Source organism: Poeciliopsis prolifica, unplaced genomic scaffold (genome assembly GCF_027474105.1).
Source record: "Poeciliopsis prolifica strain line A6 unplaced genomic scaffold, Auburn_PproV2 SCAFFOLD011, whole genome shotgun sequence".
Classification (NCBI taxonomy): domain Eukaryota; kingdom Metazoa; phylum Chordata; class Actinopteri; order Cyprinodontiformes; family Poeciliidae; genus Poeciliopsis; species Poeciliopsis prolifica.
Genome location: NW_026562386.1, coordinates 8,566,800 through 8,581,177, shown reverse-complemented (window position 1 = coordinate 8,581,177; position 14,378 = coordinate 8,566,800). Strand labels below are relative to the sequence as shown.

At 35.9% G+C, this 14,378-nt stretch overlaps 1 protein-coding gene across 1 annotated transcript; it reads left to right on the top strand.

Annotated features, from left to right (window-relative positions):
* Positions 1 to 1,206: 1,206 nt before the first annotated feature.
* Positions 1,207 to 12,057, top strand: pepd (peptidase D). The gene is made up of 15 exons (XM_055036979.1): positions 1,207 to 1,264; positions 2,942 to 3,125; positions 3,234 to 3,361; positions 3,449 to 3,512; positions 4,924 to 4,971; positions 5,267 to 5,328; positions 5,951 to 5,995; positions 6,931 to 7,006; positions 7,642 to 7,688; positions 8,022 to 8,090; positions 8,634 to 8,711; positions 8,926 to 9,074; positions 10,791 to 10,975; positions 11,314 to 11,505; positions 11,673 to 12,057. The coding sequence occupies exons 1-15, from the start codon at positions 1,248 to 1,250 to the stop codon at positions 11,802 to 11,804; spliced, it is 1,476 nt and encodes a 491-aa protein (XP_054892954.1). The 5' UTR covers positions 1,207 to 1,247; the 3' UTR covers positions 11,805 to 12,057.
* Positions 12,058 to 14,378: the final 2,321 nt, after the last annotated feature.

Sequence of the window (14,378 nt, the reverse complement as noted above, 5' to 3'; positions counted from 1 at the left end):
GAGTTCTTGCATCATTTATCTGCACTGATCCATAATGATAATTATTCAAACTGCTCCACCGTTGTTTTAAAGGGAGCTGCATCTCCCCCTGCTGTTTTTGCTGTAACTGCACCATGGCACAATTAAGTAAAACAGGATTGTGTGCAGTGTAGCCAGGGACTTTTGTGTTTCCTTGAGTTCACCGCTAAGTTTTAAAAACTATTTTGATGCAATAGTATTTGATGTAATTTTTTTTCTTCTTAAATTAATCACAAAATGAATATAAAGAAGTAATATGCTATTTTTTACAAGCACCCTAAAAAAATAATTGTGAAACAAATTGTAGAGAACTGAATTAATATTATAAACTATTATCTGTCTGAAATTATGAGGTGTTTGCAGACATCTTTTTGCTTGTTCATTCATTAAGATTTAGTGTAAGGAGGCTACAAGCCTTTATAGAAGGAAGTATTTTTTCATTATTATTGTATTTTTTTTATTTAAAAAAAAGTACCTGAAAGAATTAATTTTAATAACAATAAAAATAATAATAATAATTTAGCCAAGACACAAAAACTGCATAAGGCAGGTGCATCCCAAAGGTTAAAGATCAAGCTTTGAGATATGTTGTGACTTTTGATATTTTCGAAGTTTATTAAAGGTTTCAATCTCCAAGTAAAATTATACAATAAATAAACATTCAAAGGAGTGGACAACCTATGAACGTTTGAGGTACGTTGTAATATAGTGATGCTTAGCTGTACAAGATTTAAAAAGGAAAAATACTACAAAAAAGGTGATATGTACTGTCACCTTGAACAAACTAATATCTTTAAATAATATATTTTCCTTTGTAGACTTTTAGAAATGACTTTTGATCAAATGTATTTTCATAAATCTAATATATAGCAGTAAAACAAGTTAAAACGAATGATGCACTAATCATATTGCAGCCAGTCGGCAAAAGCACGAAGGTTCGTAATTTTAACGATTTTAAAATATTTTGTATATGTTTTTAAAAAACATTTCCTCTTTATTTAAACAGTTTCTGTTTTAATTTTATTCATTCCTTCTGAATGGTAGCCTCGTCTTTTATAGTTTATGTTCTGATGTAGTATGCCTAATTGTGTTTTATGTCGATATTGATAATAACATTTAAAAAAACAAAAAGAAACAGAAGCACGACTTCCCGTCAGCTGATGGCGCTGCGTCGCAAACGTCACGTGACCATTTTCAACACGTGACGCTCTGGACCAGAAAGCGTCGACATGGCTTCAGCTGCACAGTGAGTTTCCAGAGACTTTTCTATTTAATGATGCAAATGTTCGCCTTAAGTCACAAAATTCAAACTTTTGCCACTCATTTGTCATTGTAACTGCTGCCAGAGTGAGCTGCGCGCTGGAGCTGTTGCTCGGCAGAACTTTAATTAGTAATGATGATAATAGTTTCAGCCCGTATCTTATCAATAACGATACTTTCAGTTTTAATTTCGAGATAAATAGATGAGTGTAGGTGTTTTGCACAGTTCTAAACAACTGAAATGGTGTTCTGTAGGTTTTATTTTGATTTATTTCTTAACAGGATGCTCACAGCCGAGGGGATAAATGTAAATATTTTTAGCATTCCACTGGATTGTAGGTTATATCTTCAAAGGTTAGAATTAAAACAATGCATTCGTACATTTCCAAAAAAAATCACCGTTTTAGTGGAGGTAGAAAATATCTAAAGAGATCGCAAAGTTTGACTGTAGTATAGAAACAATTTGTTCACATGATGAGAAATCCAGGAAACCTTGCACAGAGAAACATAAAGGCATATTTTTTCTAATTACTAAATTAGAAAAAGCCTTATTCATTCAGGTTGCAATAAGATACTTTTGATTCATGGATTAACCTCTGCTCTAGGTGGAAACATGTCGTGTGCTTTATCTTATCAGCAGACCTCTTGCTGGAGATCAGGTTTATTTCCTAAGATCTGTCAGTGACAAGTTTGCTTGTCAGCATCTTCTGGCTAAACTGTTTCTTCTAAACAGAACTGGGCTTTTATGGCCGTTGCCTCTAATCCCTTTTAAGCCTATCAAATGGATAATTCGGTGTGCCTATATTTCAAATAGATTGCCATCAGAAATTGGTGTGAACAATGTAAAATTTCTCTTTAAAATGGAGCCTTGCCTTCTGTATTCAAAGTATTCAACCTGCAGAGAGCGCAGAGCCTGAACACTTATTGTAGGTAACGTAGAGCTAGTGTTCAAGATCCCAAAGGTCAGAGAATCAGTCAGAAGTATTGTAGTGCCAGATGAGAAAAATAGATGTTAGGAAAATGTTGATTTATCTAAACATGTATCGTCATCACATTATGTAATTATAATATTGTCATTACATTTTCTAATATTGCATAGAGATTTAGAGAGAGGAAGTGTGTATCGGTTCATTTTTGTAAGCTGGCTTTTAAACAAACAAACTTTAAAATGTACTAACCTAATAAAATTACTTTCATCAGAAAATATGCATATTTATGAATAAGGAACTATTACCTTTATTTAAAGCCACAATTTAATACCATGGTGTAGATACAAATATAGACAGACATAAAAAACTGTGACATGTCTAAATAAGTAGTCTTGTTATTTTTTATTAAGTCATTTTAGGGCTAAGCTTTTTTTCAATCCCTTATCATGTTTAATTATTGTACCACAGAAAGAGAAATTAAACTTTAAAGACGTTAGTCTTCAACTAAATGTACTGCAGGTCAGCGATGCTGCAGTACATCTGTAATGGTTTGCCTTATCCATGAACTACATGGATAAAAATAATAAGCGTCGGTATGGTTATCATTTTGCAGGAGGTGCAAGACAAACTAATTTTAAGGCTAGTCTTAGTAAAAACCAATGAAGTGAATTTCAGTGTCACCAGCCACTGCCCCCACCCTGACCTTCCTGAGATGTATCTTCTTGTCCTTTCAGACCCATCTACTGGCTGGGTAATGACACCCTCAGGGTGTCCGCTGCCCTTTTCGCTGAAAATCGTCAAAGATTGTGCCTGGGGTTGAGAGCTAAAGAGGCTTTACTGCCAAAGTCAGTTGTGTTGCTGCAAGGGGGAGAGCAAAAACAGAGGTACTGCACAGACACCGACGTCCTCTTCAGGCAGGTGGGTTGTATTTTTGCATTTATTTATCACTTTATAATCGGTTTACCATCTTTGTGAACAGAAGATAAAATTCTTGTTTTTACATTTCTGATTCTTTTTCCTGTGCAGGAGTCTTTCTTTCACTGGGCTTTCGGAGTGACAGAGGCTGACTGTTTTGGAGCCATTGATGTGGACACGGGAAAATCCATTCTTTTTGTTCCTAAACTGCCTGAAAGCTATGCTACTTGGATGGGGGAGTAAGTCCTAAAACTCCTCAAAGCGTGCCAGCTCTATGCTTAATACCACATTTGTGTGTTCGACATGCTTTTTGGATCTGTGTGCAGGATCTTTCCTAGGGAACACTTCAAGGAGAAGTATGCTGTTGATGAGGTGCAGTACACCTGTGACGTAAGTATGTGTTACGTTTCCAGACGTGGCGTTTTAGCATGACTGTTGGGGCAGATAACCTGTTTAACCTTATATTTGTAGCTAATCTTAATGCAAATGATCCAAATTCAATAACTGTTAATGCAGGAGATCAGCATGTCCAATAGAAATTATAACAGTAAAAGATATTGAAAAAATATGTTTGATTCATAGCTGTATATGTATATGATTCCTCTTTTAAGCCATGTGAAAGCATTTTTATGAAAATGTGGGAAGCTTGTATGGTCAGCACTCACATTTTTGAGCAATACCTGAGGTCAAGTGCTGAGGAAGGGAAAAGACGCAGCAGCTTGTGGTTGTCCACAAGCTAATCATTAGCTCTGAAAGATGTCACAAGTTTATGGACTTTAGGAGCAAAGTTGACAACAGCTTCTTCACTTTTAAATGATTAGCTGGGCTGGTTAGGTTCGCCACAAAGTTGTCAAACTCTTAATATTGCAGAGATAACAGCAAAGATAAACGTATGTCCCTTGTGCGTACCTTCTTAGACATTTGAAGCGGCAGCATACACGGTTTTATAACATTCTAGAACAGCTTGCCATTAATTGTTTTGGAAATGTTGAAATATTTTGTGTTAAGAACATTACCACTCTGAGAATTCATTTGTAATTCACATTTGCCCCTTACATACAACATCTATGTTTTTAAATAGCGCAGTAATGACCCTATAATTACATTTCTTAATTGAATGTGTGCACTTTGCAAATACTTTCACAGATAAAGACGATGCTGTCACCTTGAGATGCTGAATAACCACAGCATCTCCAACTGATGCACTCTGATTAACTTTATAATTAATTTAGCAATTAACTTATCCATTTATATAATGAACAAATCTATACGTCAAAACACTGCAACACACACTACACAAAATAGGAGCATGTCATAAGCAGGTCACAATGTTTTTTAAATTTTCTTTTTTTTTTGTTTTGCTTTATTTTTAAGTAATTTATGTTCTTTTCAAAGAGCTGACAGGATTTAATGCTCTGCAAAGTGTTTCATTTTGTCATTCTTGTATAAATGGTAACATTTATAGCAAGATGAAAAACACTTGTCATATTATAGATGATTATTTATCATTTAAATATTATTTATTGCGTTCTCAACCAAGACCAGGCAACATGCAGTATACTGCATCTTAGTAAGGTCAACATTACATTCTCAAATCCCACCGCAATGTTTGTGAGCATTGAAACAAAAATTTGTTTTGAGATGTTTATGCTGCTGGCAGAGTACAGCAGACTCTCGTCATCAATTGTGATGCTTATTACTGGAAAGGCCACAGCGTCAGAGTGACCTTTTTCAGGAGGACTGGTTCTTGTCTGTCTTGAGGCTCTGCTGGGAGTCTGAGTCTCCTAATTATTTTTTGTAGGTTGCTGAAGTCCTGTCCAACATGAAGCCATCAGTTCTCCTGACACTGGTAACTATCATTTAATTAACAGGATTATGCTTTAGATACTTAAATACTGAGCAACTGCATTAGAGGTGTGACATTATACATATTTGTATTCGGTACAGCAAAATCCAGGCTAACCTCCATTAAAAAATAAATTTAAAAAAATCAAACCGAATCTTCAGTCAGTTCTATAATGGACATTTTTTAATTTGTTTCCCTTGATTGAAGAGAATCAAAAACAAATCTTGACTTTAAAGCTGACGTACTGTTATTATTGTTTTATGCTGGTAGAAATGTAATAACTTTATTTCCTTTAAAGCGAGGACAGAACACGGACAGCGGGAGTACCTGTCGTGAAGCCTCCTTTGAAGGAATCAGTAGGTATGTCTAATTGGCTGTAATTTGCACGAACAGGATTTACCTTTTATTTGTTAAGGTTGGCTGTGTGATAGAAATTCTTTATCAAAAGAAGAGAAAACTGTTTGCTAAATTGGAGAAAGATCGATAATTTTAAATGCTTTTTTCGGAGGCAAGTCAAACGAACACACAAGTATGAGATGAAGAACAAAGGGAAAACCCAGCACCTGTAACTAAAAGATAAGCAGCATATAGAGATACAGGTCAAACCAACTTCTGCTTAAACACTTTTTCTTTTTCTGTGATTTCACCCAGATTGTGTGACCTTTGGTTGCACATGTTTCTTGCACTTTGTTCTAGATACTTGTTTGAGCTAATTAAATACAATTAAACAAACTTGTCTATAAGAATAACAAATCAGACAACCGTATCAAATTTTCTATTACAGCTGTTTTATAAGCATACACCAGTCTTCTGCATACATGTTAGTGACTGTAATTAGGTAGACATCCATGATTTTTATTTGTTAGGTCTCGCTTTATCAGAAATATGTGGCCTGCCTGCATGTATTGTATTTTTCTCCTCACAAATACTTTTTGTGAACCAGTTGTACCACATTACATTTATGGTGCACTTCTTTTTTCAGCTTCCAAGTGAATAACACTCTCTTACACCCAGTCATTGTGGAATGGTGAGTGTATCAAACTGCATTCATACTGCATGACTGAGAAAGGTTGTGTCAGGAGCTCCAAAATGTTTCTTCAGCAGATTTCTTAAACACATATCCCAGGGAAATTTTGTTTGTGGTTGTTTTCAGGGTGGAAGTTTTCTACTTCTGCTTTTTTTCCTGTGAGTCAGAAATCTCTCTGCATGGACATAATGATCTACGTGCTCGCCTGGTTGTCTTTGCTATTAGAGTTTGAGCCCTCCAGATGAATCGATGTTCTCAGAAATGAGAGAAAGTGCTTTTCAGTCACATCTCTTTGAGCACAGAGCCTGATTGAACCCTCTGCCTCGCTCCTCTTGCTAAAAGTAGCATTGGTCTCTTCTAATTGGATATCTGTTTGTAGAATAGACGTCAGTGTTTCTACTGGCTACCCCTGCCTCGAACTTATTTGATTCCATTATTAAAGGAATTGCTAAACATCATCCCTAGCAATTCCCCAAAAGAATGAGAAAGATAAGAATTAGCTGTAAGCTAAAGAAAAACTGCAGCACTGTTTTGTTGTGAGCTGAAGATTGATGGAGGTTCTTCCCTTGAATATTTGATTCAATTAATGCAGAAGAACCTGGGGTTAATGTTAGACATACTGTTTTACACAGTTCATTTCCAACATGTACATTTTAAAAAATTAGAAGGATGAAGTTTGTATTTAATTAATCTTCTCCCACACGCATATAAGACACTTAAAATTGTCCCATCCGAGGCAAAAAACCCAACATATTTTCATTACAATGAGCTTTTATATCCTGTGACTAAAACGATGTTTGGAGCTTCCTTTAATTGTAACTTTTTAAGGTGTTTTAAAACATTATAGATTTAAAGGAGATTTCTGTAGGGTGTCCACAAGCTGTGTGTTGACCATAACATGAACTGATTGCTCCTTGTTCTATCTGGTGTTGCAGTCGCCTCCTTAAGACTGATATGGAGTTGGAGGTCTTGCGCTACACCAACAGGGTTTCCAGTGAGGCCCACAAAATGGTAATAAACTCCTTTTCAAGGAAGGTTATATGAGAGGATGACTAAACTAGGGCATTAATGGAGAAGAAGTTGCATACCACAGACCCTTACAACAAAGAAGCATCGTATCAAAAGAAGTTCAAGATTTATTTATTGATGATAAAATAGGAAGCAACATAACAAAAGGGTACATTTTGTTTTTCATACATTGCTTGTGAATTTAATGATTGCATCAATATTTGAATTAACTGGGTACAGGTAGGCTTTGATTTTTCACAATTTAGCCAGTTAAAGTTTTCTGAATTTTACACAACAGAGAATTAGATCTGTATTTTGTTTCTTTATTTCTTGTTTTTCCCTGAAATAATTTCATATACTTATAAATCAAAAATGTAAAAAATTTGATTAGACAAAACACAAAAAACCCTAAGATGTCAATTCATGATTCGTTTTCACCTATTTTGTTGTGGAATTGATGTTCCAGTTTTGCCTTCAATTTTACAAAATAAAATTAAAGGGGTTCTTGATTTCTGTGCATCTAGTGGGTGCAGATACTTTGTTTCAAATTACTTTAACCATTATAGTCCCTTAATAATGAATTCTTGATAATTCTGAGGTTAATCTTAATGATAATCTGTATTTACCCTTTATTGTAGGTGATGAAAAATGTCAAACCTGGAAAAAAAGAATATGAAATGGAAAGGTAAGTTGTAATATTAGTCTTTATCAGTGGATCTGTTGCTCTGCATTTGCTGACAAGACATGGCAGCACAGCAGCTTGTCCTGATAGATTGCTGTGAAACCTTTAGCTGATATTTGTCTTTCAATTTTATATTAGTTCTATGGAAAGAGACATAAAATATTAGCTACCCGTTCTTCTGTCTTTATAATCCCACCAAGGATTGTGAAGGTCATTGAAGTTCTTGACCATAAAGTAAATTTTACTTAATGCAGACGACAAACGTTTTGACTGGGCTCAGATTGTTTACTTTTCTTCTCATTGGTAATGCTGTATTTTTTTGTTTTTATTTGTAAGTTTGTTCCAGCACTATTGCTACTCCAAAGGTGGGATGCGACACACTTCCTACACCTGCATCTGTGGAACGTGAGGCTTTATTCATTAAAATTCATATAAAGTACTTTTTAAGTTTCTTACTTTTTACTTGATAATGTATTCAGTAGCATTCTTTTTCTTATCACATAAATTTATCATACTTTTCGTATAGGGCATAGTGCATTTAAAGTATTTTTGTAGCAGAGTTGCATTTAACTATGTAAATACTTACAAATTAATCTGTTTCATAAACTCCTGAAAAGTCTGAAAAAGTAGGCTTTGTTTCCAGGGAGTAATCTCTATTTTCTAATCTCCAACAGTATTCCAATCAGTAAACTGACAGAGCTTGACACAATCAATAATTAGTCTTTACTCAGGTTGCCATGTGGATGGCCCTACAGAGACGTTTCGGGATGATCTGGAAAAATAAACACAAAGGCAACTCATATTTTGAGTTTATGAGCTTAAAACACGAGAGAAAAATGCGTAATGCCAGTTAGTTTGCGATCTGTGTCAATGTTGAATAATTGTATACCAGAGAGCTGAAGCTGTGAAATGTTATTGATTTCTTTCCTCCTCATTTACTCCCATCAGGGGCAATAATTCCTCTGTCCTCCACTACGGTCATGCTGGGGCTCCAAATGACAAGACAATTCAAGATGGAGACATGTGGTGAGCAGACTTTAGTAGTTGTTCATCAAACTACTGATTCATGACTCACAATTTGTTTTGTAAGCATTTAAAAAATTATCTTGAGACGTTGGCTTCAAATTGCCTTTCTATTGTTTTGCAAGTTTAGCAACACTGGAAACTCAGAAGAACTTGAAACCTAAAACCAAACTATAAGAAACAAATTAATGAGTTATAATGTTGCTTTCCCTTGCAGTTTGTTTGACATGGGAGGAGAGTACTACTGCTACTCCTCAGATATAACCTGCTCCTTCCCGGCCAACGGAAAGTTCACTGCAGACCAGAGGGCAATCTATGAGGCGGTCCTAAAATCCTCACGCGCCGTCATGGCTGCCCTCAAACCAGGTTATCATCTTCTGTCGTGCTGAGAACAAGTTATCGAAAGAAAATGTGACCTTTTTATAATTTTAGAAACAATGCATGACAGAAAGTCTCCTCATATTCAGTACAGTAATTTTGAAACATCCTACTCAGTTGTTTTTGCTGAACAATATAGCCACAGTATGCACCTTTATGCTACTGCTTTTTCCTTTTTTTTCACAATCAAAAAGAACAGAAGAAACAGAGCATATCAATAGTTAGATTATTGCTAAGTTAGCAACTACAAAACATGCATAGTTGTTTCATGGTTTCATTACAGACCGATTGATATATTTCAAGTATTTATTTCATTAAATGTTTATAAATATAGAAGGTGACTGTTAATGGCCATGTTTATAGAAAGTAGAGTGCAATGAGAGGGTGTTGTAGAAAACATCTCTGGGATTTTAAGGCAAGACCTGCAAACAAGAGAAAAGAAACTGAAATGTTGCTCAGTGAGGAAGTAAACTTTGCAAAAGTCAAGAACACATTAAACTCGTGGTCTGCCGGCCAAATCCGGCCCACCAGAACTTTGTATTTGGCTCTTTAGACTGTAGAAGTAGAACCTTTGAGATAACACCTATCCATACATACATGCATGTTTTTTTTTTACACCCTTGTCCCAAGTGGGCTCGGGAGGAGTGCTGGTGCCAATCTACAGGAAGATATTTCAGGCGACAGCCAGGTGGGATACACCCTGGACAGGTCGCCAGTCCATCACATTTCTTTTTTTTGAAGCCATTTAGAGATTCTGATTTAATTTTCCAGCAGAACTTACTCACACTACCATACATACTAATACATATTTATTTCAATGCCAAAGTCATATCTATGCTTGGTTGGTCACAAATTATCCTAACATAAAACCCGTAAGAATCTGTAAAATATTGACTGGAGGAGAGGGAGAGACACCAGAGCTAACAATGCAGAAGAGCTGAAGGCTTTTCTGGGTTTTCTATGCATCTGAGAAGAATCATAAGCTGCTTATATTAATAGTTAGATTATTGCTAAGTTAGCAACTACATTCCCAATAAATTACCAAAAATTTATTCAACATTTAATCATCAGAAAGATCTTTTGTCGCTTTTCCAGAAAACATAACTTCATTCATATGTGATAGTGCCTTCCTGTTTCAGTGGGTCTGACTCAAAATACTTTTTTTTTTTTTTAAGAAAAGTACGTTGTATCATTATTTATTCAGCTTGAAAATGAACGAAAAGGAAATGTAGAAGGACCACCACACTGTGTTGGACATGCATGGCAAATTTTTAAGACTTCTTACCACTTGTTTTGTATATTCTTTGGTGCATTTGAAGGAGAGCTTGATCATTTCTGTTAGCACACACAGCAAGCAGTCACAAAAAATCCAGGCTGCACAGGGGCAGCTGGAAGGACCCTGAGGCATAGGGTATAGATGACTGAATTCATGTGAGGACTAGAAGACAGTGTAAGAGGTATGAATCTCACCTTAGAGAAAATCTCATCCAGTGCAGAGTTGTTCACACTAAATATTAGTGACAGCAGCTCTGGCCCAAAACTACCTCACCTCTACTTCCTCTAGAGAAGGTGCAACTTCTATGCAACCACATAAGTCCATATGTATTACAGTTTGACTGATGTCTGTATTATTTTCCAATAAATAAAATGGAGGCCTCAATGCAAAAACACCTGCTGTTCCTTAGTAACCAAAATGTTTTGAAGGTGTGAAATGGACTGACATGCACCGTCTGGCTGACAAAGTTCACCTGGAGGAACTTGTGAAGATTGGCATCCTGCATGGAAATGTTGAAGACATGCTGAAGATCCACCTGGGTTCTGTCTTCATGCCGCACGGCCTGGGACACCTGCTGGGCATCGATGTTCATGACGTGGGAGGTTACCCAGAGGTAACAGTGTATAAAAAAAATAATAATAAAAAATATATAGATATGGGTCAGTGTGCTTTTCTTTTTTTTTTTTTTGAAGCTTTTCCGCATTTATACATTGGATCAAATATGCCTAAAATATTACTGACTCAAAGTGAAAATAATCAAAGTAGATGCTTTTGGTTAATGTATATTGGCCAATTATATTAGATTTTTAATGCATTTACAGCTGATGAAGGAGAAATTGGCTGATTCTGACACTAACCCAGTGTTATAGATATACATGAATGATCTTGTTTTCTAAATGGAAATGGTTGTATCTTTTTTGTAAAAAGACATAATTACCTATGTGTTTTAAGGGGGTGGAGCGGATCAATGAGCCCGGACTAAAGAGCCTGCGTATGGGCCGCCTGGTGCAGGAGAGGATGGTCCTCACTGTGGAGCCTGGGATATACTTCATAGACCACCTGCTGGACAAAGCCCTGGCTGACCCTGCTCAGAGCTGCTTCATCAACTCCCAAGTGCTGGCTCGCTTCAGAGGCTTCGGAGGGGTCAGTGTGCTTCTGGAGTTTTTATGTCTTTTGGTCCTGAATCAACGGGAAATCATTGAATGTAAAACGGTTCACAATTCATTCACTGTTTTTTCAGTAAAATAAATGTTTTCACTCACAGGGCCTTTGAGTTTATGAACTGACCTCAGTTTCTCCAACTTGTCCAGGTCCGCATCGAGGATGACGTTGCAGTGACAGCCAACGGCATGGAGCTGCTGACCTGCGTGCCTCGAACAGTGGAGGAGATCGAAGCTTTTATGGCCGACTCTGACAAAAACTTCGGTGCTGAGAATGCCTAAATATTAAACAGTGATCAGTCTGAAATTACCTATGATGTAATTTTAAAGAAAGACATAAAATGAAAGATATCATTAGAAAAAAATTCTCTCATTTACTCCCTGATCCTCCTTATAAAGGTTTTTGGTGATTTAAAGTTTTTATCAATATAAACAGCAATGTCCTGATTTTTTTGGGATTTTTTTAAAACAAATTTTTCTTATTTCTTTGTCATTTTCTACAACAAAATGAAGTGAAAATAAAGATTTAAGCTTGTGCAACAGATTTGTTGATATATTTCATTTTAAGAAAACAGTCATTTTAAACAATGTGTATTTTCTTTGTCATTATGGTTGTAACCAAAAGACCGGGATGGAAAATGATTGCAGATTTTTGGTGGATGTTTCTGAAATTATATATTTTTTACTGTTTATGGTAATTCATCCTTAGACGTACAGTTTGTGTAACCTATACAGCGGTGTCCCAAAATACTGTAGATCTGTCCAAACAAAAAATGGGGTCAGTAGACGATCAAGAAGAGGGGAATGTAAGTATTTGTCAGATGTGTAATTGCAGTCCACGAGAACCTGGTGAGACTTGAGGTATTTTTACTTGTCTAGCTTGTCCCTCTTGTGTGATTTAAAAGTAAATCAAAATGAAAAGTAAAGATGCAAACTATTTGGAAACTTGAAATTATCTTTTCACATTAACATTAAGTGTATAATCCTTAAAATCCTCCCCAAAAAATATTTCTGGGAAGATGTTTTATTTGTATCTGTTCCTCAGAAATCATAAATGCATTTCAGCCAGTAGAAAATGAGTATTATTTTTCTCCCCAGACAAAACCTAGATATGTTGGTGATGAAAATAAAACTCCACAGTGATAGGCTTTTATTGATGTAAATATTGTTAACCACTGCTTCGCCTCAGTGCCTCTGTGTCTGATTCTCTAATGTAAACTAGATGTGAGTCAGAGCACCTTATGACAACAGAACATTTTATGATTACTAAGCAAAAAATACAAGGTGTTGCATCATCCTCTTCATAATAAATCACTACATCTTGTCTCTGCAACTGTGCCGGGGGGTAATGATAGTGTAAGATTTTCTGCTGCCTTATGGGGAAAAAGCTGCAATTTTGTGCTTTTCTGAGTGATCTTTCAATTTTCTTGGAGCATTTTTATTCTGCTGGGCTTTCAGATTGACAATCTGGTCATCAAGCACTTCTGTCTGCTACAACTCGGAGAAAGCTTTCATGTTCTGCAATTTGGTGTTTTAGAATAGCAATGTTGATCCTATTTGGCTTCAAATACAATAAAATAGTAAATTTTCTCTGATCAAAAATTTGTAAAATTCAGTAGCTTTGCCAACTATGCATAAATGTTGATGTGTTTTGTTTTTTTTATTTTACATTTTTCAGTTTGCAATCAATTTGCAGAATAGTTGATGTGCATTTTATGGGATAAACAAACAAACTGTGCATAGTAAGTATTTGATAGTATTTGACAGTATTTGAAGATAAAAATTATAAAAGTTTGTCTGCTTGTGTTTAGCTAAGTTCTTCGTTTTTAGATCTATCTTTCCTTTAATTACAATTGGTTCAGGTTCCTATCAGCTTTCCAAATGCAGAAATTTGGAAGTTTTGGACTTTTTTGTTTGGAAATCAGCCCAGGTTCAACTCAAAGATTATAGTTGGATGCATGTCTGATCTTTCAATCATGTTTGCTCTAAACCAGGGGTGTCAAACTCCAGTCCTCAAGGGCCGCTGTCCTGCAGTTTTTAGATGTGCCACAGGTACAAAACACTGGAATGAAATGGCTTAATTACCTCCTCCTTGTTCTCCAGAGCTTTGCTAATTATTCTATTCAGGTGTGGTGCAGCAGAGGCACATCTAAAAGTTGCAGGACACCGGCCCTCGAGGACTGGATGTTGACACCCCTGCTCTAAACCCCAAGGTTCACGTACATGTTTCTATGAACTCTGAGGAGGTTCTCTGTGCTGAGCAAAAACTTTAACAAAGCTGCAGCTCTGCTAGAACCTTAGAGTTGTATCTCTTTTATGGCATGATTGACCAATATCTCCCTATTCTTTTGCTTTAAATGGTTCACTATCAGTCAACAGGTAAAAGGCACAATACATATTCCCCTGCCTGTCACAGGACTACATACACACATAGTCATCTTCAATTACACTTATAATACTTCTACTGGAAGCAAGAGATGGCCAGACAAACATGATTTGGACTTTATAACCAGTATATCAGTGGAAAACTGGAGAACCTAACTCCACACAGTTTTATTAATTATGATGAATGAATTATGATGAGTAATTATTTGAACTTAAGTAATACATACTCTCTGTGAAATTAAATAAATCCCGACTGTGAAAAAATATGAATGTATGAAATAAGAGCTGACAGACTACCAACTAATTAAAGGTGCGATTCCTACCAGAGGGCTTCTGACTAAGTAATTCTACCATCATTACTTTGTAGTAGTCACTTCTACGCTTAACACTTGTCAGCTATAATTACGTTAAAATAAAAAAAATAATTAAATGGAAATAAGTAATAGATGACAAAGACAATTCATCTTTAGA

Coding starts and splice junctions, on each gene's coding strand:
- pepd (XM_055036979.1), top strand. Junction 7,007..7,641: donor CCAGTGAGGCCCACAAAATG/GTAATAAACTCC, acceptor CCTTTATTGTAG/GTGATGAAAAATGTCAAACC. Junction 8,091..8,633: donor TACACCTGCATCTGTGGAAC/GTGAGGCTTTAT, acceptor TACTCCCATCAG/GGGCAATAATTCCTCTGTCC.